The sequence below is a fragment of the Eptatretus burgeri genome, chromosome 4, assembly GCF_056783735.1.
Source record: "Eptatretus burgeri isolate ZD-2024b chromosome 4, Ebu_testis_v1, whole genome shotgun sequence".
Lineage (NCBI taxonomy): Eukaryota > Metazoa > Chordata > Myxini > Myxiniformes > Myxinidae > Eptatretus > Eptatretus burgeri.
The window spans coordinates 104,242,384-104,266,822 of NC_140964.1; the positions used below are offsets into that span (position 1 = coordinate 104,242,384).

The window sequence follows — 24,439 nt, forward strand, 5'->3', positions numbered from 1 at the left end:
AATAATTAATCTTTGGACAACACCCTTTTGTGATGTGAAGCCAATGAAACCTCCCTTTGTATAAGTATCCAGCTTGCACATCTGTTTGATCCCCAAGTCACATGGAACTTGAGCAAATCTATATCCAGCTTGTGGGTGCACTGTGAACTCTCTTTGTTGAAGGCAGTCAGAAAAGGGGGATATACTGGTGGTGCTGTCATGGCCAAAAATATTGGCACCCTTGCACTTTTTTTTCAAATAATCCACCATTTATTCCAGAAAATTGTTGAAATTAAAAAAATATTTTGGTATCCACATATGTATTTCTTTGGTTTGCAGTGGAACAAAACAAAACAAAAAAAGCTGAAAAAATTACAAAATCTTAGCTTATAACACACATAAATCCTAAAATGGCCCGTACAATATTATTGGCACCTTTCAGAAGTTGTTGGAAATAATTAGATTTCAAGCAGGTGGTTCTCCTTTACTTTGGAATTGAACTCACCTGTGGTGAGTTGCAGGTGCCTGCAAAATAAAAATCACTCATTCAACCAGTTTGAATAGAAAATGAGTCATTCTGGTGTTTTGTGTCACCGTGTATACCGTATTGAGCATGGAGAAAAGAAAAAAAAAAACAAAAAAAAAACAGAATTGTCTGAAGAGGTCAGACATAAGATTGTAGCCAAGCATAGGCAATTTCAAGGCTACAAGTCTATCTCCAGAGACCTTGATTTTCCTGTGTCCACCGTACGCAATGTTATCAAGAAGCTTAAGGCCCGTGGTGCTGTAGCCAACCTCCCTGTACGTGGCCGCAAGAGAAAACTTGATCGAAGATTGCAGTGAAAGATTGTTTGGTGGAGAAAGCACCTCGATCACCTGCCAAACAGATTCAAGTTGACCTTCGGATACAAGGTACAACAGTTTCAACTTGCACCATCTGTCGCCAACTTGATGAAAGGGGGTTCTCTGGGAGGAGACCCAGGAGGACCCCACTGCTGAGGGGGAGACATAATTTAGCCCCAATGGAGTTTGCAAAAACGCATCTGAACAAGCCAAAATCCTTCTGGGAGAATATCCTGTGGACAGACGAGACCAAATTAGAGCTTTTTTGGAAAGCACATCATCACTATGTTTACAGAAAACAAAATGAAGCCTTCAAAGAAAAGAACACCTTCCCTACAGTCAAATATGGAGGAGGTTCAGTGATGTTTTGGGGTTGCTGTGCTGCCTCTGGCAATGGGGGCCTTGAATGTGTGCACGGCATCATGAAATCAGGAGATTGCCAAGGCATTTTGGAGTGCAATGTTCAACCCAGTGTCAGAAAGCTGGGTCTCCCTCAAAGGTCATGGGTCTTACAGGAGGACAATGACCCCAAACACACTTCAAAAAGCACCCAGAGATGGTTCAAGCCAAAACCCTGGACTGTTCTGAAGTGGCCAGCAATGAGTCCAGGTCAAAATCCCATTGAACACCTGTGGGGAGATCTGAAAACACAGTGGGGAGAAGGCATCCTTCAAATCTGGGATAACTGGAGCAGTTTGCACAAGAGTGGGACAAACTGCCAATAGAGATGTGTGGGAAGTTCATTCATGGCTGTCGGAAGCACTTGTCAGTTATTTTTTCCAAAGGCTGTGTGTGCTACCAAATATTAAGTCAAAGGTGTCAATGCCATTTATTTTTATTTTCTGATTTAAAAGGATGTATTAAGTTCTGAATCAAAAACAAAGTTTCTACACTGTTAACAGTGAAATAAAGAATTGTGGACACCAAATACTTTTGTCAGTTTCAACTTATTTTTGGAGAAAATGGTGTGTTATTTGAAAAAAGTGCAAGGGTGCCAATATTTTTGGCCATTACTGTAGTTGAAGCATTTCAAGCTAATATGCTGATGGGCACATTGAATAACTGATGCAGAGGCAAAAAAAACAAACTAGGAAAGTATTGTAATGGTGGATTCCATCCATCAGGACCATACTCTGTACAGAGCATCAGTGCTGCCAAAGCAGTCTTCTGGGCTATTGGGCACATTCCTGGACAGGTCACCACTCTGACACAGGATACTCAAATGGCTCAATCATCCCAGAAAGCTGGTACTCATTTTGCTGACTTCAGAATGATCACAGGCTGAGTCTACCCCCACCTGGTATTAATTGAATATCCAAGCAGGATTTGAACTCAGGACCCAAGGATCCCAAGCCTGCCACAATTACCATTAAACCAACACCAGGCATAATGGTTAATTGTGGGGTGGAAATGTAAAATCATCCACCCGAACGATCACCAATTTAATGACGGATTGTCCTCAAAGACCATCCGCTGGGAAGGCTGAACAGATCTCTTCTTCGGTTTCTGATGTACACAACCCTTGATGAGATCTGCCACCGACGGTAATTTCCCCATTTATTAAACAATTTGTGTCCGAGCAATGCACCTTGGGGAAACATCCTGCGAATTTAACCCTTCCAGCGCAGTGTGCGCCAAATTTCTAAAGTTTGACAGTTATAATTGCCAAATGTGAACCACGCACAAGGCCGACATACCAGTGGCGAGAAAAAGGTTTATTCTCATATGAGGCCAAATAAGGAAATTCGTTCAACACCCCCTATATTTTAAATTGTGTTCTCGTATGAAGGTGAACGGTGTTTCTCAATTACTACTGGTATGTATACATTTTGGAAATCAAATGCTGAAGAAAGTATTGTTCTGCAGAAATTCATATACATACAGAGGCACGCATAAAGAAAACTGCAACTGTTATTTTTAGCATTCGTCTTTTACTAGTGTATAGCAACACGGAAGCACATACATCAGAGCCAAGCATAATAGTTGTCTTTGGCAACACGGAAGTACATTAGTGAAAGCCGAGTATAGTAGTCGTCTCTGGCAGCACAGAAGCTACTCATTCATCATAGTGGATGATAATAGTTATCATGGTCGACACTGGGAGCTGTGCATGACAACACAGAAGCACATTAGTGAGAGCGAATCATAATAGTTGTGCATGGTTGCATGGAAGCACATTCGTCAGAGCGGTTTGTAATATTTGTGTCTGGCAACAAGGAATCACATTCGCCATGGAAGCATGAAGATGTCATCTGTTGTAACTTTTAGTCATCGTCTTCTTCACCACTGGATTCAAGGATTGTTCTTGGATTTTCACAAGTTTCTTCGGCCATACATGCACATGCTTCTGTGCATGGCATGTGCTTGGTTTTGCATGTGCAGTCGGCTCGGCGACATAGAGACTTCTTGCAGTGACAGACAGTCAGCTCCGGAAGACCCCGTGGTGCTGGATCTTTGGTCATGAGCACAGGCTGCAGGGCACCATCCTGAATTTTACAGCCATGTCCAGCTGCTGGTGGAAGGCTCTGTGTCGGCTCCAATGCTCTCTTCCATACATAGGCCTGGTAATTTCCTCGCTTCATATGTTGCTGTAAGCTGTCGAATGTCGGGGGGAGATTTTCATTTCTTTGTCCCTTTTGACAGAACTGCCAGTATCTCACATTGTTCACTTTCTTCCCAGCCCCCTTGGTTGTTGAGTACATTCCACATATGAAGGCTTCGCATGGTTCTGAAGTGCTGTTGCTGAGCTCCGGTTCTTCTCCAAGCTGTCCCAGACTGGTCTGATGCTCTTTACTGTCAAGTAAGACATTGAAACCCTTTTTCTTGCCAAGTCCTGAGAGTGCACTGCTTGAATCGCACCCAGTGAGTGCCTGGAAGCCGAGTAAAGCATTACACAGCTCAGGTCCTAGTTTGTGTGCCAAGCTGTGGATAGGAATATACCTAGCTTTATCCTTGAATCCAGTCCGAAACCACAGCTCCCGACACTGAAGTTTTCTGTAGTGTGTGGTGCAGAGGACAGCCACATCTGTGTCAGGTGATTGAATCACAATCCTGTTGTGATAATGAGAGGCATGTTTTGCATGTAGCAATATTCGTGTGTCTGCCTCTTCATGATCTGATTTGAGGGGAACCAGTTCTTCACAGTGCCCTCTGATGACTAGCACAGACTTCTGCGGGTTCTTGAAACCACCACCGATGACTCGGTGTTGACCATCAAGCAGAGTGTCTACCCCCATGTGGCACCATGTGTCTGCCAAGAAGGCACACAAGTTGACTGTTTTCTACATTTCCAATGTATTTGATCCACTGCTTTGGAATGGGAGTGGCTGGCACTTGGATTGTCACCTCCAAGGCTGCAGATGTTCCTCGTTTCTCTCGCTCCCCAGCTTTGATTGAGAGGCTGGAGTTCCGGTCGAAGACAACATCAACTCGCTGACAACCATTCCAACGTAGAGGGGCAGTAACCAGGCTGTAATACTTGAATGCCATTTCACCGAAGTTTGTAGCACCAGCGGACTTTGTCATCTGTACCAGCGCCATTGCATCGGCGATGTGGGCCGTAGACATCTGGCTGGTTGTGATTTTTACCTCTTGTGGATGTACAGTTGAATGAATATCGACATTTCTGTACATATTCTGAAAGAGAATTATAATCCGAAGCCAATGATGCCTCAATATTGAAAATTGGTTGTCTCGACAGAGATATTCACGTTTACGTTACCCCTCCCTTCAATTTTGCGGCCCACAGTGACACTCTTGGTAAGTACCTTTGGTATGTATAATGGCCTGTAGAATTTTAATGATACCACAATTTGAAACCACATACTACCTGGAGGTGTTCTATAGGGTCTATTCTACCACTCTGTCAAGTCAAACTTTTTCTGTAGGGATTGTTGAACGATTTCATTTTTTTCAGGTCCTTGCTCCTGGACTATAATGGAAGCAATGCAGGAAAGGGAGAACAAGAAGAGGCACACATATCACAATAATTATTCATACAGTTTATAAACCCACGTGCCCATGATATCTCGATCACTTGCGCATTAACTTAAACATTCATGCCACGAGGATTTAGACAGAGGGAGGTCAAGAGACAATGGATGAAAGAACCTGATTTCCATGCGATGCCTGCGAGGAGTTCCATTGGCTGAGGCAAGGAAGGGCTAGATGACAAGTGCTTGGTAACAGGAGACTTATCTGGCTGCGGAACATCCAGGTTCCATACCCTCTTGGCACGTGCATGCTCGTTTGGCGTCATCAAGTCCAGTCTCTCTTCTGGTCTACCGCGTCCACTCGCTGAGCTTTGTGTGGCACGTCTCGCTTAACAATTCTGTGCTGCCCGATGTTGAGCTCTTCGTCCTCTGCTGTCCCTGCTCTACTTGATAAACCAACTGCCCCACCAAACTGCTACAAACTGTCCTCTCCCTTAGGCTTTCCTTACCTTGTGACCATGTGCTCACTGGTTCTCCACCGGCCACTCGAAGCTTCTGGCCATGCCCACAGTTGTGAGTGGTTTTGGGTGTGTCTGGTGGTTATCAGCACAGCTGTAGTTCTTTCCTTTGAGCATGGTCACATGCCATTGTTTTTGCTGTCCTCAATGGGGATGGGGACAGGGTTTCGCTGGGGCTTTACGGAGCTGGTTGAAATGGTTAGTGAAAACAAGATACATGCAGATTACATTGCAAACGATTTGGAGGATTAATGAGAGGGAATGGTGGAGAGGCTTGAAGACACATGACTGGGAGAAGGGTCATGGTTCTTATCGCCTCAACAAACTTCATCATGTGTTTTTTCATTTTGACACAGAAACCACCACTTATGTTAAACATGTACTCATGGTTTAACTTGTATATTTTATACCTGTTACCCCCGAGTCACTTCCCCAGAACAGTGTGAATGCTAGACAAATTGAATTCCCAATTTCCCTGTGTTGGTGCTCTCAGAAAAAGAAGCAGCATTTCATCCATTTCATTGTATGAAGACCATACTGAAAAGGTTGGTTCATTACGCTTCTCGGCTACAAACCTATTGTTCAAGCGAGTTACAGCTTTGAATGGTCAGATTTGACGCACTTTTCAAACCTGGAACTGGAAAAAGAAGTTTCGAATAGTACCAAAATCTCAAGAGCTGATTCTTTCTTCATTGGAAAGGGCATTCATGTATGATTGCCAGCATAGACATTGCATTGCGTCCATTACACATTTACGAGCTGACACTTCCATCAGAATGATGTCCGTCCATCACACCACTCATAGAGCCCTGTGCCACGATACTGAACTCTTCGCCAATTGAGCTTTTTAAAACGAGCTTGGCGAATATGCTGTTTTGTTTCTGTGTTCGTGATGAATGCGAACCCTGCATTAAACAATCGTGTGTTGTCGGGAATGAGTGGGATAAGAAACAGGTTGTGATTGCACAGAAACAGGTTGGGTCTACTTGTCTACATTTTGTAACAATTTTGATGTGTTCATTAAAATGTGCACTTATAAGGCTTGATTAATGTATTGTTGCGAATTCGCGCCCGCCGGCGTGCGAGCGGCCACGTAACTCGAATCGCGGCACGTCGCCCACCGGACGGACAATTCTGCCGTGACCCTCTCGGACTAACGCCGGGAACTAGTCACGGATGGGCCTTTCGGCCTCACCACGATCGTGCCAATCGGCCCCCCGCGTGGGATAGGGTTGTTCGCCAAATTCGACCTACCTAAGTACCCACACGGAGGGTAGACCGGGCGATCGCACCTCGCCGCAGGTCGACTCCGGACACGGGCCACTTAAGCGACCCGTTCCGTACTATCGGGATAACCGAGCGGTGTTATCGTCGACCTCGACGGTTCCGATTAATTATCGGGCGTATTAAGCCCACTACCAACCCTTTACGTGAAGCAAGATGGAGATTCAATTAAAGAAAAGACGAAGCGAAACGGGAAAACAGTTCAACATAAGGCACATTTATTCCGCGGCACACGGAAAGCACACATATACAATTACAACAATTATGCACCAAAAGCAGATGTTACAAAAGAAACACAACAATGCAGATGTACTACCGACTACGCGAGCACACGGCAACACTTACACAGTTTTACTTTACAGACGGCGCCGACAACACATCTACTCAAAAGCAAAAGAAAAGGGCCACCCTCAAAAACAAGGGGGCAGACGGGGCCTGTGGGCTGCGAGACCGGGTGGAGCCTACCCGTCTTGTGATGAGCCGCAAATGTGGCGGCGGTGCCCCGACTCCGCGCTCCTTCGCGGGTTTCGTTGGCACTGCTTGGAGTGGGGGTGGGAACGGGGCCCCCTTTTCGCACTATCTCAGCGCGGGGGGGAATTGTTGATGCTCTGGGGAAAGAGGATAGCTGGCTTGCTTGGGTCCCGCAACGAGCGACTCCACTGCGACTGCGACCGCGCTCCCGGCTTCCTCTCTCTGCAGCTCCCCGACAGACTCCGAACCCCGACAGACTCTGACCTCCGACAGACTGACTCTCCTCCAGACCCGACTTGACTGCTGCTGCCACACTCTGCCGCTGCCACACTTCTCCAACTCGCCTTGACTCTTCTCCAACTCCCTTGACCGAAAAACTCCGACTGCCTCCAACTGCTTCCGACCCAAAACTGACTAAATTCGCCCCGCGCTCGGCGCTTTATAGTACGGCAGGAGAACCCACATGCAAATTTCTGGATCAGAACGAGCTCGGGGGTGGAGCCACGCTCGCCCATTGGACGGAGAAAAAGGGGCGTGAATCTCCCCTGATCCTTGAATTTGCATATATCGATTCTATTCCGACACGCCTGGAGGCGGGGCCAAATCGCCCCGCGCTTGCTGATTGGACGGATCAGAAGTGGGCGTGTATCATTCCTGATCCGACTTCTCCTCGGAAAGGCCGCACTTTGTACCCGCGGCTCGGCGCGCGCCCTGTACGAGTCCAGGACAGCCTGACGCTCGGTGCCCACAAGCGGTGCGGGAATGGCCGCAGAAGGAGAGGCGAAGGTGGTGGAGGGTCCAAAGTGCTGGTCCATGGCCACGGTGACGCTTGGAATGGTGGTGATGCGATGTTTGCGGGAGCGAGCTCTGAAGGTAAAGGTCGTGGCTGTTGGCGTTGTTGTTGTTGTTGTTGTTGTTGTTGTTGTGAAGCGGTGTTGCGGTTGGTGGTTGTTGTGTGATGGCGGTTGAGACGTGGTTGGTTCAAAATAAAGATAGAACAGAAAAACGGCTATCTTAAAGGGTCGCAGCCCGAATGAATCACATTTATTCCCTCTAAACAATGGGTTTGGGGCTAACTACACATGTACTTACAGAGATATCTCACCTATGGGACCTGAATGGTGGTTTGCGAATTTCCTCAACCACAACAGTATCATGAATGTAATATTGTATGAATTTTAAGCTTAAAAATGAAGTAGTTCACTTAAGATGTTTTTTTTTAAATGGAAATCTTCCCAAACAAGGCGTAGAACCACTCTAGGTAAGGAGCTATGAAAGAAAATGAAGAAGAGGAAAAACTGGCAAAACCTTCATCTCGTCCTGAAACAAGGAAACCTCTTCACAGGACCACTGTGCAGGACGGGGTAAATAGGCCAGGTGGAAAAATAAATTTTCATACCCCCATTGGGTGTATTTTCGGAGACACCATCTCTACTGGATGGACTTTGCTCCCAAATGAAGCTCATCCGCCCATTATCAGGTGTTGTTTTTAGTCCTGGCAGGGTGTCACGTTCAGCCTCCCCACGAGCAAAGCCAGTGAGAGGTGTCGGTTTAGTCGCCGCCAACCCGGTCATGTGGCAGGTAGCACTGGGTTACATGTTACCAGGGCAGTCCCAAAAGACTGACCTGACGAAAAGATGGTTACAGAAGTCACTAATCTTGACAATCACTCCATGGCTTACACTGCCAAAAATAATTTTATTCGTTAGAAAATATTTTCTTACTAAGAATCTCTTTCCCTCCCTTCACCATTTACTCCACTACCCTAAACCCCATCCATTTCCCTTGCGTACAGAAAAATAGAAATGAGTTCTGTTTTTGAATTGAAACAGCACAGTTCTTGAGTTGAACTTTTGCATTGGAGCTGTGGGCTTGTATTTAGAGCTGTCTGCTATCCCTTTCACCACAACATACTGTTTACCCTGGGGCATACGCATCCCAGGGAAAAAAAAAATCCTACGCCGAGCTTCTTTACCCCACTGATCCTTTCAAATTGGTTTTGCTAACCCCGTGGTGTGCGGATAAACTTCCCCAGGGTATTGCGGTGCCTTTTCAGACTATGTGTTCGTGATTACCCGGTCGGTGAATCGAGTTGGAATTACAGTGGCTTTATAGTGGCTGCATTCACAGTGCTGTCACAAGTCACAATAGAGAAAATGGCACCCTTTCCGAAGCTATGCTGGCCGTTTTTTCTTGATTTTTAAAGATTTTGTGATGGAGGAGTATATGGTCTAGCCCATGTAGGTGACACTGTCCATGCCTTCAAAGATGAAAAATACGTAGAGCGCTGTTGAGGCTTGTCAAAGCCTTCTTTTTTGCACTTGTATTGTCCGTGGCTTTGGCGGATATCATGTTCCATGTCGACCGAGCGCCAAAAAACAGACAATATTTTTGACATCTGATCGCACAATTACATAAACTTGTCGTTTAACACAACAACCAATACCCCAGGGTACAGTGTTACCTTCGAGATCACCCTGTTCCTGAGCGGGGTTAAAATATTGAGCAAAGGGGGGGGGTGATCGGCCCAAAAAATTACTTCCCCTAGGGGGAGAAAAGTTTAATGTGAAAGCTCTGAATTTGCAGAGGTAGTGGTGGAGTACAATCAGGTTTACCTCCAAGATACCTCCGAGATTTTGTCATGTGAAAGGCGTATGACATCAATATTGTAACAGCATGGGTCCATTCCAGTTGCCTGGTTCGAGTCCCGCAGTTCGTGTCAAAATGACCACAACCGCCAGCCAAGTCCACAAGTCCGAGCAAGTTACCAGGCCTGTTTGCCATGTTACACTGCTCGTAGGACCGTGCAGTTAACCAGATGAAGCGCCGATAGACACTATTGACCAATCTAATTTGGCCGAACAAACCATGACGTCACGAACTGCATGACAACTACACTGCAACTTGCCGAAACGGCCAAACGAAGCCTCCAGAACAAAACGGAATTCACCATAAGAACAAGTGTATTGAATGAAAGGAAATGCAATGTCTGATCCACGAGAACGTATCGGGCCCAATACATTTTTGAAAATTCATGCTATTTATCATTTTTGGCCCTCTCAGTGGTGAAGAATAACTTTTGAATTAAATAATTATCGAATCCGGATTCGGATCTTCACCAAAATCGAATCATTTCGTCCTTGTCACACGCCCAATCTGTCCACCAAGTTTCATCCGAATCCGTCCACAACTTGAGATATCCTGCACACAAACAAGCAAACACAGACAGGGGTGAGAACATAACCTTCTTCCACCTTACGGTGGCAGAGGTAATAAAAATGAATCAATAATGAAACTCCTTACACTCTACCAAATACCTCGATATAAACCTCTACCTCGATATAAACCTCTACCTCGATATAAACCAAGCGAACGAATGGGACGTCTTATCGAACCAGCTTATAAAGACCTTCATGTGCACCACAGGAGACATACATTGGGTTTGAAGAGAGTTGGTCAGGCGAACCTGGAAGTAGAGCTGGGCAGGAGTCTTGTGTCAGTTCAATACCCATGCAGGGCAATCGTTCCGGGATGAGGGAGAGGGGGAGAGAGAGAAAACATGGCTCATTTGTGTGGCATGACTCAGCCAGTTGGTCGTTCAACCCCCCCTGCATGACAAGTTCTGTCACCATTGAGAGAAGTGAAACAGCCTGACCATTCACAAAGTGAAAACCAGCCTTCTCTCTCAGATCATTCGCGTCTTCCTCTTTTATTAAATACTGTCATGTGGAAAGGGGGGTTGATAGCTCGACTGTGGTAAGCGTATTCTGGTATGTGTGTTTTGAGGTGGTTAGATTGCCATGTAACAGGGATCTGTTGGAGTAAGTCGTTTGTTGCATGTGATGCTGAGAAGGCAGCATTTGTAATTTATAGACAGGGTCAAGATTATGTATGCGTAAAAACCTCTTGATGTAGGTGGGGCTGGGTGAGTACTTCCCATCACAGAGGCACACGTCACGTGTGTGAAAGGCAATTATGATTTATCTGCCAAATGTATGCCAGCCATGGTGGTGCAGTGAGCTGTAGAGCCCGAAAGAAAAGGTGCACCTTGATTTTATAGGGTCCGCTCCTGTGGGCGGTATCCACGAGGGAGATTCCGCCCAGGAGTGAGAAGAGAATGGAGTGTTGACTGGGGAGTCCACCGTGAGAGTACAAGGAGAGGCCTGTGAGGGTAAGAGACCAATGAGCCCCGTGAAAGAGAGAGAGGACACGAGGGAGTCCACGAGTGTGCACATGAGTGGAGACTGGAGCGTCCAAGAGAGACGTGTGTGCAAGGAAGACAGAGAACTCTCTTGGAGGATAAGCCTCGTGTGGGTTCGACCCAAGCTGGATCACCTTGTGTTTTGAAGGGCCTGGAGGTAAAAGGATAAAGGGGACCATGTGGCCAAGTGGAAGGCCGACTCATCGCTGGCCTTGCTTGTGGCCATTTGACTTCTTCTGGACACTACTGTATCGAGTCATACGTTCACCCTGTGCATCCTAACGAAAAGGGAAGTCTCACCTGGAATATTGTTGTGTTGTGAAAGTGATATCTGTGGTGCCTAGTGGGTAGTATTTGAGCTTTTATTTCAACATTGTATATAAGTTTGTTTGTCCCATTCTCTGTTATTTTTTGATTTTTTTTTTGACTCGGTTGGTTTGTTCCATTATTATAGCGTCTTGTTGACCCTTTTTCCTGTGTTTTTCATGATAAATAAAATTAATCTTTCAAAAGGTAAGAATGTGTTTCAGCCATTTGCTTTCCGTGTGGGTTTGTTGTCGTTTGGGTTCATTTGGACGATTGTGGAGAATGCTAAAAGTGAACTAAAATTTATCGCAATGCCTTAAAAGACCATTTGGGCTATCTCTTGGGCCGTAAGGTTCCAGCGCCGAGGAAGTCCATGTGCTCACGCCCTCCTCTCAATCTCTTCCACTGGTGGGTGGGATTGTTTGACTGCAACTACAACATCATGAGCTCAGTGTCCCTCCTCGAGTTCCAACGGAATCAACACGAGTTCTCTAAGGTAAACCGAATGCCTTTAAATGGCACCCATCTCAATTTCCTGCTAGACTCGCGCTGCAAAGTGTGTGCACTTTAACACGACTGCCGACTTTTTCCGGCAGTCAAATGCCCCGGATTATGTAGAACTTGAGCTCATTACCTCATGCACGTGAAGCAAAAAGTGGGTTAAGCAATTGGTTCACTTCTGTCCGTCCGTTCGTCCATAAACATCGGTTTATGATCGTGGAACAACTTGATTTCAATTGAATGTTAAATTTTGAACACTAATCGGAACACAAGTTTTACCGTTTTCAGTTCCCAACTTTGTTGCTGATTTTCGCGCGATCACTCGTGCACAGAGAGGATTGAGATATTATTCCGACCATGTCTGCCTGCCTGGCAGGCAAACAAAATTGAAAATCATTCCAAATAGGAAACTTCAAGTTTTTAAGAACGTCATAAAGAACACAAACAACAAGCACGAATAACGAATGGAATGCGCTGGACAGGGTGGTGTAATAGACACTGCATCAACGGCGCTCAACTTCTGGATTTTTTTTTTAATACATCCTTTAAAATATTTTTATTTCATGAGAAGTTAATTGTATATACATGAACTCTAGTTTGAGCTATAATCATTTATTTCAGCGTTGTAACCATCTCTTCTTTAGTCTTAGTCGAGCTCAAGTGAGCATAGTACCGGTCATATTGTTGTGGGCCGGGGTTCGGTGGTGATAAACGACCACTTGGGGGAGCAATGGAGTCGTCTCCCACCGAGCACCCGGAATTTAGGTCGTGACTCTTGGATAAGTCCGAGAGATCACAGGTCCCTTAACAGACCGTGGTCGCCAATATTTCAACGGCGTGGGGTAGGGTTAATTGCCTAATTTCAATATACCTAAATACCCACACCATCCAACTACTGGGGAAAATCACACCCTCGACCGACTTTGTCCGAATCCAGTCACTATCATCGACTCGGATCCGACGTAACCGAGCGGAAGTTACCAAAGCCGCTCCAGACCAAATGAACAATTTACGGCATGAACGGCCTTACTAATTCTCAATTCGCACATTGCTAGGCCAATGAAGGAAAGCACAGAAAACGAGCTGGTACATTTAACGGGTTTATTTATAACAATAATCGGGGAGGGTAAGCACAAAAAGAGCAGAGTTAGCACGAATAAAGAAATGTAATGTACAAGCAAAGGAAAGCACTTACACAATTTCTACTTACAGACGGGGCCCACGGACACACACACACACACACACACACACACACACACACACACACACACACACACACACACACACACACACACACACCCAAAAGAAACTGGACCCCATGGGTCTTTAGTCGGTAGAGCCGGGCCGGGGTACCTGTCCTGCCTCATGCGGTCACACTGACCCGAACCACCACGGTGGGACTCGAACCCACGACCCGAAGTCCATGGCCCACGACCCTGGCTGCTCGGTCACCAGACTTGCCCTCCAAAGGACCACAGACCGCTCCAACCATGACCGTCTGCAGAACACTCGTCAACAACCACTCAGCCATGACGACAGACCGCTCGGCAATCGCCACGATCTCCTCTCTGCCGAACCCTGGTCCTGACAAACACTCTACCCTTCTGAGGTGGGAGGGCCTCCTGATTGGACGAGGGGTTGGCGGACGACTCGTGGTCACCTACCCGATTGGCTGGGGCGTGCGGGTCATGCTCGCCCTTCGCTCATTCGCTGGAGGAAACGTCCATGCCCTGCCTTGGGGCGGAGCCTCAATCTGAGGCGATGGAGGCTCCGCCCACGCCTTCAGCCAAAAACACGTGGGCAATGGCGACTGGGTCGAGTGAGGGATGGTGGCGTGGTTGTTGTTAAAAACCTAACGAAAAAAAAAACTCGTAGCGCACACACGAAATTCCCATTAGACAGAAGGAGGGATTCTAACTATTAACACATACTTATTATATCGAAATAACTGAATTACGGGGACTCTGGCTGTCTGTGTGCACAAGGTTTCCAAATCCGTAACAATATTTGCGCACTTTAGTGATTTTTCAATATCGCATATAATGAATGGTACAACACAAATGTGTTCAGGATTATTACCTTCGCATTCTGTGAAAGGTTATGTTTTGGTCGCTGTGTATTTATTTATTTGTGAATATGTGTGTTTGTTTGTTATTCGCATAACTCAGAAAGTATTAAACCGAATTGCATGAAATTTGGTGGGATGATTCGTGAGACGATTTGATTAGATTTTGGGAGCGATCGGGTCAAAGGTCAAGGTCAAGGTCAAAAACACTCTTTTGAGCATAACTTCCTTCATAATACAGCTATCGACATGCAACCACCGCCATATTGTTCCATGATGAGATACCTTTCGGATATGTAGTGTCGGATTTGACGTAACGTCATCGGAAGTGCGTCTAAATGACGTCACAAGATGACGTAAATTATCAATTTTCGATCTCATCAGTTTTCATCATACCGTTTTGTAGGACTTACCTTAAGGACGTCACACACCAAATTTGACTTCGATCGGACTGACCGTTATGACGTTTGAACATGACGTTTTTCAATTGTGGCTAAAATGTACTGATATTTTACATTCAAATATCTATATAATTTATTAAGCAAAGTCTCCCAAATCCAGGCATTAGGATCAGAACCAAAATATCTGTTTATTGATGTACAGGTTTTGCCAATTAACTCTGTAGTCAAGGTCAAGGTCAAAATATACTTGTAGGCACAGCTTCAGATCTAATAGAGCTATTGACATGAAACCAACGTTAAAACGTTCAGTGAACTACGAGCTTTCAGAATGGTAGTCCCCGATTGGACGTGACGTCCCCGGAAGTGCGTCAAAATGACGTCAAAAGATGACGTCATTTTTCAACTTTTTAATTTTTCAGTGTTTATCATTCCATTTTGTTGGACTGCCTTTTAGGAGGTTACACATCAAATTTGACGTCAATCGGACTGACGGTTGTGACGTCATGGACGTTTTAAAATGACGTTTTTCAAATGTGCCCGGAAAAAAAGTTGCGGCGGCGAAGGTATGCGCTCTACTGAGTACCCGTTCTAGTTACATAAATTTACGTTCACCGAACTGCCAGCAGGTCATTTTTGTTGCATTATCTGGCACGTCAGCATATTCTGTTTACAACACAATAGCATAACATTTCACACGATAATACTCGTAGTGCCAGAATCTGGTACACCCAGCACGACGAGTTTACTGTAGTTGGCAGTTTACTGTAGTACTGTAGATGAAAAAGAACATTGAACCAGCTCACTGTCTCACCACAAGCAGGTCGATGGGTCGTTCTGTCTTCTACCATCTTCTCTCCGATCTCACTCCCCCTGCTCTGTCTCTGCGATAGCTTATCTCTCCCACCCCTCGTATTTCCTGCTTGTTGTACGTTCTGTGTTAGCTCTCATATGAGCCTCGACATTGTATACAAAAAAAAAAGTTTGGTGGGGGTAAAAACAAAAAGGATTGCAGGGAAGACAAACAGTCTATCTATTAAATACGCAATCTATATCTATTCCACGAATAATTAGAATATCACGCTGATGCAAAACAAATGCAAATAAATAGCAAACATTTACTTAACAGTTTTACCCCATTTACCTCCGAGATTTTGTCGTATGAAAGGGGTATGACATTAATATTTCAAGAGCTGTTCAGAATATTCAAAATCGTATGAAGTAGTATATGATTAAAGTTATTCAAATGTAGTAATACTTTCAATGAAAGTAATCTATACTAATAAAAGGGTGTGTGTGTGTGTGTGTGTGTGTGTGTGTGTGTGTGTGTGTGTGTGTGTGTGTGTGTGTGTGTGTGTGTGTGTGTTTTTGTCCGTCTCCCCTCCATAACTCCAAAACCATGAAACCAAGCAGCCTGAAACTTTGCATGCATACTCGGGGAACTCCAAGGAATTGTATGAGTGACAATTGGGTGTTTCGGTTCATTTAAACACCCATTTTGAAGATAATTAACGGCCTTATTTAACTATATCCTTTATCAGGCGTATGCTCGGCTACGTCCCTCTTTGGGGTCTTAAGGCGTCTCCTGGGTAACCTCCCAGGGGTCTGAAGACACCATGTTTTTTGGCCTGCTCAACCATTATTTGATTTGGAACAGGCCGCAACGATTTCTTCACAATAAAGTTTTTTTTTGTTGTTGTTTTTTGCACTTTCCTCACTCGTATATTATTGAATGCCTGTTCATCATAGCTACGAATCGTTGTGTACATCGCTTTTGTAAGTGCTATAATTTTCAAATCAGGAGCTTGGAGCGATTTCATGCACGATATGATACGATTTTCCACGATCCACTCTCACAGACTAATTGCAGTATATCGTCCGGACTAAATAAGTGTCATAATCTGGAGTGAAGTTTGATAATTTAAAGAAATAAACGAGTCTTATAACTATGCCGATATACCTATTTACTTTAAGCAAGCAAGGCTATGTTCCCTCCTTCTCCATAGATACACAAGAAAAAGTGACATTTCCAAAGCATTAAACATGTTTTTCTCCTATTTGGAGAATTATATTGAGTGAACAAGAATTTTAGGAGCGTAACAAGATTAACCAGCTTCATTGAGCTATATGATTTAATGCATTCACTGCTAGACCTCACGCCCTGTCTACCAGAGGGACTGCTTAGCCATAACATCTGCCAGATCTGTATCGAATTTTTCGGAGGTTTCGCGAGGTGTTCTACAGGGTATTGAAGCAAATCTGGTGGAAAAAAAAACCGACGTTTTGAAATAGTTATGACATTTGCGCAGACCTCAAAAGATGTGACACGTGCACTGATGAGCAGGCAACATGGTGGATTATATGCAATGTTTATTTCATGGGCAATTGAACTCTGCGAATTCGTTTTATTTCATTAACTGCTACTTTTGCAGGGAAGACCGGCTTCAAAGTGAAAGGGATCCTATGCAGTATGCAGTTGCACTCTGGCCAGCCGTTCATTCTCAACCATGTAATTAGAGTGCTTGCTTGAGTGCCTAAGCCCCTTGTCAAGCACCCTATAGTCTGTAGCGGTACCGTGTTCACGCTTTTTCCACGTCACGTCATTCAGAGCGAGTGGTTCGTGCTACATCATCCTGAGCGAGTGGTTCGTGCTCCATCATCCTGAGCGAGTGGTTCATGGTCCTTGCTCCGCCATCCTAAGCGAGTGGTTCATGGTTCGTGCTCAGTCATCCTGAGCGAGTGGTTCGTGCTCCATCATCCTGAGTGAGTGGTTCGTTGTCCGTGCTCCGCCATCCTGAGAGAGTGGTTTGTGGTTCGTGCTCCGTAATCCTGAGCTCGTGGTTTGTGCTCCGCCATCCTGAGAGAGTGGTTCGTGCTCCGCCATCCTGAGCGAGTGGTTAGTGGTTCGTGCTCCGCCATCCTGAGCGAGTGGTTCATGCTCAGTCATCCTGAGCGAGTGGTTAGTGGTTCGTGCTCAGTCATCCTGAGCGAGTGGTTAGTGGTTCGTGCTCAGTCATCCTGAGCGAATGGTTAGTGGTTCATACTCAGTCATCCTGAGCGAGTGGTTAGTGGTTCGTGCTCAGTCATCCTGAGCGAGTGGTTAGTGGTTCGTGCTCAGTCATCCTGAGCGAGAGGTTAGTGGTTCGTGCTCCGTCATCCTGAGCGAGTGGTTCATTTCAGTCATCCTGAGCGAGTGGTTAGTGGTTCGTGCTCAGTCATCCTGAGCGAGTGATTGTGAAATACCATCCGATTTCTGAGCCATTTGCCGTATTAACGTGTTTTCTAAATTACCAAGCCAAAGTTTTTTTTTTTCCCCCCCCCACCCGTCACTTGCAACTGTTTTATTAAGAACAATGTTTGTGAACATATCCCTGAAACGTCTATATAAATTACGTCGTTTTTCCGTGAAAGCTCCTCAAGGTTTCTGGGTTGTATGCAGTGTGTACTGTAATCGGTAATGACTGACTCCAACCTGCCGATTCCCGAAAAATTGATGATTATTGGACTGTGTGTGTGTGTGTGTGTGTGTGTGTGTGTGTGTACGTGTGTGTGTGTGTGTGTGTGTGTGTGTGTGTGTGTGTGTGTGTGTGTGTGTGTGTGTGTGTGTGTGTGTGTGTGTGTGTGTGTGTGTGTGTGTGTGTGTGTGTGTGTGTGTGTGTGTTCATAAAGCATAACATTCTCTCTGCTAACTCTCCTACCCCCACTCTCACTCTCACTCCCCACCCCCACCCCTCTTTAGTACTCCCATCAGCGAAGCGATGGGTGGTATTCGCTCGTAATGAAATAAGTTTGAATAAGGATATCGCATTACTGTGTTGACTGACTGTCTGTTCACAACTTTGAGGTTGTGGACTGATGGTGAGTTATATACTGATGTGGACCTGTGACCCGGGGTTGTGGATCTGTCGTTTGGAGAGGTTCTCGGCTGAAAGGATCGAAACCTTGATGAAAAACGGTGCCCAGCTGCTGATCCGGGCAGTTAGGAAATCAGTCATTTGCTTGTAAGTAAAGGTTATAACTTCAAATAAAATAGCTATTATAAGTACTTACCAGTACACAATGCGTGCATGCGCATTATGTCTGGCTTCCTTCTCGGGACTACGGTGCAGTAATTGGTCTTTATTTTGTTTACACTTATTCACCAAAAGAAAATACAAATCAGTTCTTAATTCCATCAAAGCATGCTTGCTGTTTTTGTAAAGAATCTTCAATAACTTAATTTATTTGTGACATTGTGTCAGAGGTTCAGCCATTTGTACAATAAGCTAACTTCAGCGCTTTTGACAAAATAGTGAATCAACAAACAATTGCCATCAAAATTTCTCAACCTGAACCTGAACATGACCATGTTTCATGAAATCTTGAGTGGTACAAATATGTCCCAGGACTTCAAAAATAAATAACTACTATGGTTTATTAAACATTGATGTAAAATCACAGAGATTTTAAGAATTACTCGCTTATCTCTCACAAATATCTGATGCATCTCCACATTTGGATGTTGCACTCTGATAAGCAGAAACAATTCAGTTTGGTTAGAGCTACTTTTGTGTAAAATGTTGTGGAACTGGTGTTTGAAGAGCCGACGCAAGTCTTGTGGCTCCGTGGCATTTGCGTGCATGCCGATTTTCTTTGTGCATGATCAGCCTTGATAATACGGCCAGTGATGAATCGCAAGAGTGCACAAACTCGGGTTTCCATTGCAGCTGGCAGTGAGGCAAGGCGCTCTGTACTTGCTGGAAAAGGTGGTTGTACGACCGATGAGGCACTATAAATGCTCATGCCAAGTGAGTCATGGTGCTGCTTTGAGCTGCCTGCCCCTCCAACCTCCCGTGGCCAAAATGCGGCCTTTCTCAATCCATTTTACTTTGTTGTTTTCATGATACACTTTTCCCTTCGAAGTCTTCATGATGTAGTCTTTCTGATTTATCTTTACCTAAGACTTACCGAAAGCCACTATTTCTTTATCTTAAGTGCTCATGAACACAAGAGATTATCTCTCATGCAGTAACTCTTGAAAAATATAATATCCAGATCAGCTGACTTGCCAAATGGAACCTCTTTTTTCCAAACTTTTACATGTTATATTGCTCCCAGGGAAGCAGGACAGGTGACTTTGAGTTGCGAAATCCAAATCAGTTCAGTATAGGCAATCATCTTAAAGTTAGCCCTGTGGGTCTGTTGACTTTTGTGTAGTTTTGTGATCCAAGGATCAGGTATTCAGTAAAACTTTGACACATCATTGATGAAGTAGTGTTTGTCTCATATCTTGTATTTTGCTGATGCTATAAACAAGCCATCGTCTTCTTACCAAGAAGCATTCGAGAATGTAATTGTGGTATTGATGGAGAGTAATTGAGCCTGTAATATTGCAGAATCAGTTGCAAAATCAAAAAAAAAAAATTACGTATTGTGCTTTCTGTATTCTCAGCGCGCTTCTGCAAACGCCACTGCGTGCCAAGGGGAAGTGGCCCTGGCTGACGCTCGCTGTGCCGTGACATTGTTAGGGGAAGAGCAGAGCGTGCCGTGGTGAGCTCGTCCTTTGTTCTGTCGTCCGTCGTCTCACTTGCTGAAAAGACGGGAATGAAAACTGAGCAAGGAGACACACGGGATGTAACACCGAGAAAATGCACAGCCTGGAAGGCCGAGGTTCTTCGGGTTATCAATGGCGTTTTCGACACAAGGCCTGTATGTGATTTTACTGTATTGGACTTTGTTGTGCTGTCCTTCATTACATGCTCTATTACCTTATATTGCTGTAGTGATCAGTGTTTTTAGGATTTTGCAGAAACATTAGAGGGTTCTTGTTTGATTGAAGTTGCTGTCCATCATAACGATATAACTGCTTAATTCATGGGAGTTCTCAGCACATCACATTGGCAGATAGCTTTCTCAGGAATGCATTACGCATATTATTTTTTGTTATTGTTATTTATTATTATTTTTATTATTGTTTTTAACATGTTGAGGTTGTATTCTACTTTTGCCTGTTTAAAGCACATGCAAGTCACTTAAAAGGCGATCTTTGGTTTTCATTGAACTTTTCTTGCTTTGTTGTGAATTTATTATGACTTTTCCTCTTGACCAGGTTGTATAGAGGTCTTTCAGCTGCCTAGTCTATCCTTGATCTCAGGCAATGCGCCACGACCTATAGGCAGTGATGCTTTGAGCTCAGACAGTTTTACATAGGCCTAGACAGATCTTTGTACCATCAAATGGGAGCAACGCATGTCTACTGAGATAAACACATTTTTGTCAGTCATAACAATGTTAATGAAGCAATAGTTTGTTTGTTTCCGGTTTACAGTTTAGAAAACGAAAGCTAAATTCATGTGTTGCTGATAAAGCTGCTGTATGTAATGTTAGAAAGTAACTTCTTATTCAAAAACTGCTAATTCAATTCATTGACATCAACCATTTCATACATTTTCCCCCACCATATCTATTTTTCCTCCCCACAGGCAATCCAGAAATGGTTCATTGTGTAATCTCTCACAAACCTAAACGCAGCCACCACTTATCATTAGAATTGGCCTAACAACACTGCTTCTTCCACCAATTTCTGTGACACCTGCTGCACCAACTAATCTTGCTCTTGCTGCTGTTGCATTTTTGATTAACTTGCCATCCCCCGATGTCCAGCAAAAAATGGCTAGTGACTATCGCCTGCTACCCTCATTTACAGGCTTGCCAACTGAGGGAAAGCCCCAAGCAGATAACAGTGATGGGCATTCACATCCATTGGGACAGGGTCCTGGCCAACAGCATCCTAGCGTCATCACAGCAACTTCTCCTGAAGACCTGAGTGTTCGACATGCATCCACAGGCCGCTATGAATGCACCCATTGTGGTCTATCCACCCATGACTTTGCTCTTTTCACTGGTCATGTAGACGCAGCCCATCCTGATGTGATGCTGAATCCCGTGTATGTTTGCACAGCATGTGGGGTTCGCACACCTCAACAAGCAGTATTTGCTGAACACAATGCTCAACATCATCCATCATTGCACGGCATGCGTTTGCGTGTCATCAAGCGTCATGATCGGACATTACTGGAACAGAGTCCTGTTACCCCTCTGTCTTCTTCATCTTCATCCACTTCTTCTTCTCATTCTATCTCCAGCTCAACCATCAGCTGGCTTTCCAGTCAGCCAAAGTACAAATCAGCCCGCCATGATCTGTTACAAATGGCTGCCAATTCTTCCTCCAATCCCTTGCAGTATCAAAACCTCCAGGAACTTCATCACCACCATAAATCTGCTTCTGACCGTCGGCATTCCCATGGCCTGGTTCTTAAGAAAGAGTCTAATATTTCAAGTGCTGAGTCACTTCCTGGTGTGACCAGTCAGATGCCAACATCACCACATGAATGCCCACCAGTTTCTTCTCCAGATGTAGAAGCAGCAACCATGGCAGGAATGGATGGCAATGGCCATCTTGCAACAGCATTTGCTCGCTTCCCCTATCCTTCTCCTGGTGATGTGGCTTTTCTGGCATCTGTGACACCATACTCTGAAGAACGAATTCGAGCCTGGTTTGGAATGCAGCGTCTCCGTGCTGGAATCAGCTGGTCACCAGATGAGATTGAGGCTGCGAGACGTCAGCTCATTGCCAGCGCCATTGCTGCACTTCGTGATGGTCTTTGCAGTAATGCTGTGACAGCAACAGGTGCGGTTGTAGGAGCTGGTAGTGGCATGGTGTCTGTTCATCACTCAGCTGCCCCTCCTCCACCACCAGTTATAACAGTTCTTCCTAGCCCACTGCTGCTCCCACCCCCAACTCCACAGGCACCACCAGCGAGTGTGACATACCAGATCATCAATCAGATAATAAACAATAATAACACTAGTCGAGAAAGTTGCACTGGTGGGAACAAAGTGGGTGTTAGTGGCATTTCGGGTTCTGGTGGCATGTCAGTGTCTGAGGTTCCTTTGTGCTCTGAACACGAAGCTGGCTGGCGAGGAATGACAGACAATTATGGCACGAAAAGACCACCTTCCAGTAGTCTTGTGAATCTTAGTCCAAAGAAGTCACACAGTGAAATATCAGGCAGCATAACATCACCATTGTGTTCTCGCTCTACCGTTGCACCTCGACTCATGCCTGTAGCCTCACATATTGCCGCTCTGCATTCTCCCTTACCTTCCGTCTCCACAAATCAATCATCTCCGAATGCATCAACACAATCCCAATCTCCCTTTCTCACGGCATCACCCCTGAATCTATCCAGACCTCCAATGGTGCCCCCATCACCTCGACATCTACCCGTATCTTTTCCTTCACCATCTCACCCTTCTGCCAGTTCAACACTACTCACTAGTTCCTCAGCTACTACTACAACCAAACGTCATCGAAAGCACAAGAAGAGCAAAGAACAGCTAGCTGCTCTTAAGGCCAGTTTTGTACGATCTCAGCACCCTGATGATGGAGAACTTCGTCGGCTAATGGAGAGAACTGGCCTTGGCCGATCTGAGATAAAGAAGTGGTTCAGTGATAGCCGCTATCACCAGCGAAGTGTGCAAACTGGAGGTGTGGCGGGTCGATTGGCTGCACGTCCGCTCCCTACTATGTGCCCTGCAAACCTGTATGGGCCCACACGCTTGCCTTACTTCCCAAATCTCAGTATTGTTGATGCAATCAACTGGACAGCATCTGCACATCGTCGTAGGCTTGAAGCAATGGGTCTCAGTGGTACCAACAGTTTGCCGGGCATAGCTAGTACTGGCACCATGGCTCATAGCCCTCCAACAGACTCTGGAAGCAGTACAGAAGCAGTTGTATCGCTACCACCATCTTGCCAAGATGAGGAACAGTCATGTAATCATGACACAGGGACGAGTGCAATAATTAATCATACGCAAGGTAGTGACATGGCAACAGAAACAGAGAGTGCAAAGCAACACAGCAACATTTTTGTGGGGAACGTACAGACCTCGCCATCATTGCTGATGTCCACTCATCAGGCACAGGCAGCTAATTGGAGTTGGGAACAAAGGGAATCCATTGTTCACCATGCCAATAATGCAGAACAAGAAAAAGAAACAATCGGCCTGCAAGAAAGGAAAGAAGAGAGGGTATTTTTGGATAACCCTGGCCTTTCTGCCAGTGGAGGCGGAACAGGTGGTGTGATTACAAACAGTGTCGTTGAGCCTGTTACTTCAACGACGCGTCGCTCACGTCTTAGCCGCCGAGGTAAGCTTTGCACTGGTACCATTGGACGTGGCAGGGGACGTGGAGGTCGAGGTGGGCGTGGACGCAGGGGATCAGCGAGTGCGGGTTTTACTGGAGCAAGACCGCGTGGGGGTGGTGCTGGAAGAGGGCGGGGCAAAGGAACCAATGTTGGTGCCCGACCCAAAAAAACCGCTGAACAGCTATTTATACTAAAGTCAGTTTTCCACCGGACACAGTGGCCATCAGCAGAAGAATATGCTGGCCTGCAAGGGCGGACTGGCCTACCTCGGTCGGCAATTGTGCGCTGGTTTGGCGATACTCGTTTCGCATTTAAGCATGGGCAGTTGAGGTGGATGCGGGATGAGCAAAGATGTACAACAGTACCAGGGCCACCGAGTAGAGGTGGAGGTGTATCGGTGGCCCGTCGAGGCCGCCCAAAAGGATATAAACGACGGGGTGCACGTGCAAGAGCATGGCGGGCTGAATTGCACAAAAAGCATATGGTTGATGAAGATGCATATTCAAGTGATACATTGGCAACAGGGAGTCAGATGTTGGAGCTATCTGGACAGGTCAATGAAATAATCATTGGAGACATTCCATTCGAAGACCACTTTAATGACACAGAAATTGTGGAATGGAATACGGTGAGAGGTGGATCCAAAGAACAAAGAATCACCGAAAAACAGAAAAGGGTGGTGGTGAATGAAGAAGAAAGGGAGGTATGCTTCGCTACATCTGGCCTTGAAAATTATGATAGTTTGCTTTT

At 45.4% G+C, this 24,439-nt stretch overlaps 1 protein-coding gene across 8 annotated transcripts in view; it reads left to right on the plus strand.

Moving 5' to 3' along the window:
- The window catches only part of LOC147028810 (zinc fingers and homeoboxes protein 1-like), a 122,817-nt gene that overhangs the window by 37,531 nt on the left and 60,847 nt on the right, over positions 1 to 24,439 (plus strand). For 7 of the 8 annotated variants that reach the window (XM_085879541.1, XM_085879540.1, XM_085879542.1 and 4 more), the window contains 2 exons: positions 19,930 to 20,186; positions 21,184 to 24,392. In XM_085879541.1, coding sequence (XP_085735667.1) covers positions 20,126 to 20,186; positions 21,184 to 24,392 — 3,270 coding nt within the window. In that variant the 5' untranslated portion in view covers positions 19,930 to 20,125. Of the gene's footprint in view, positions 1 to 19,929; positions 20,187 to 20,959; positions 24,393 to 24,439 lie in introns of all 8 variants that reach the window. The other variant, XM_085879545.1, reaches the window with a different exon arrangement.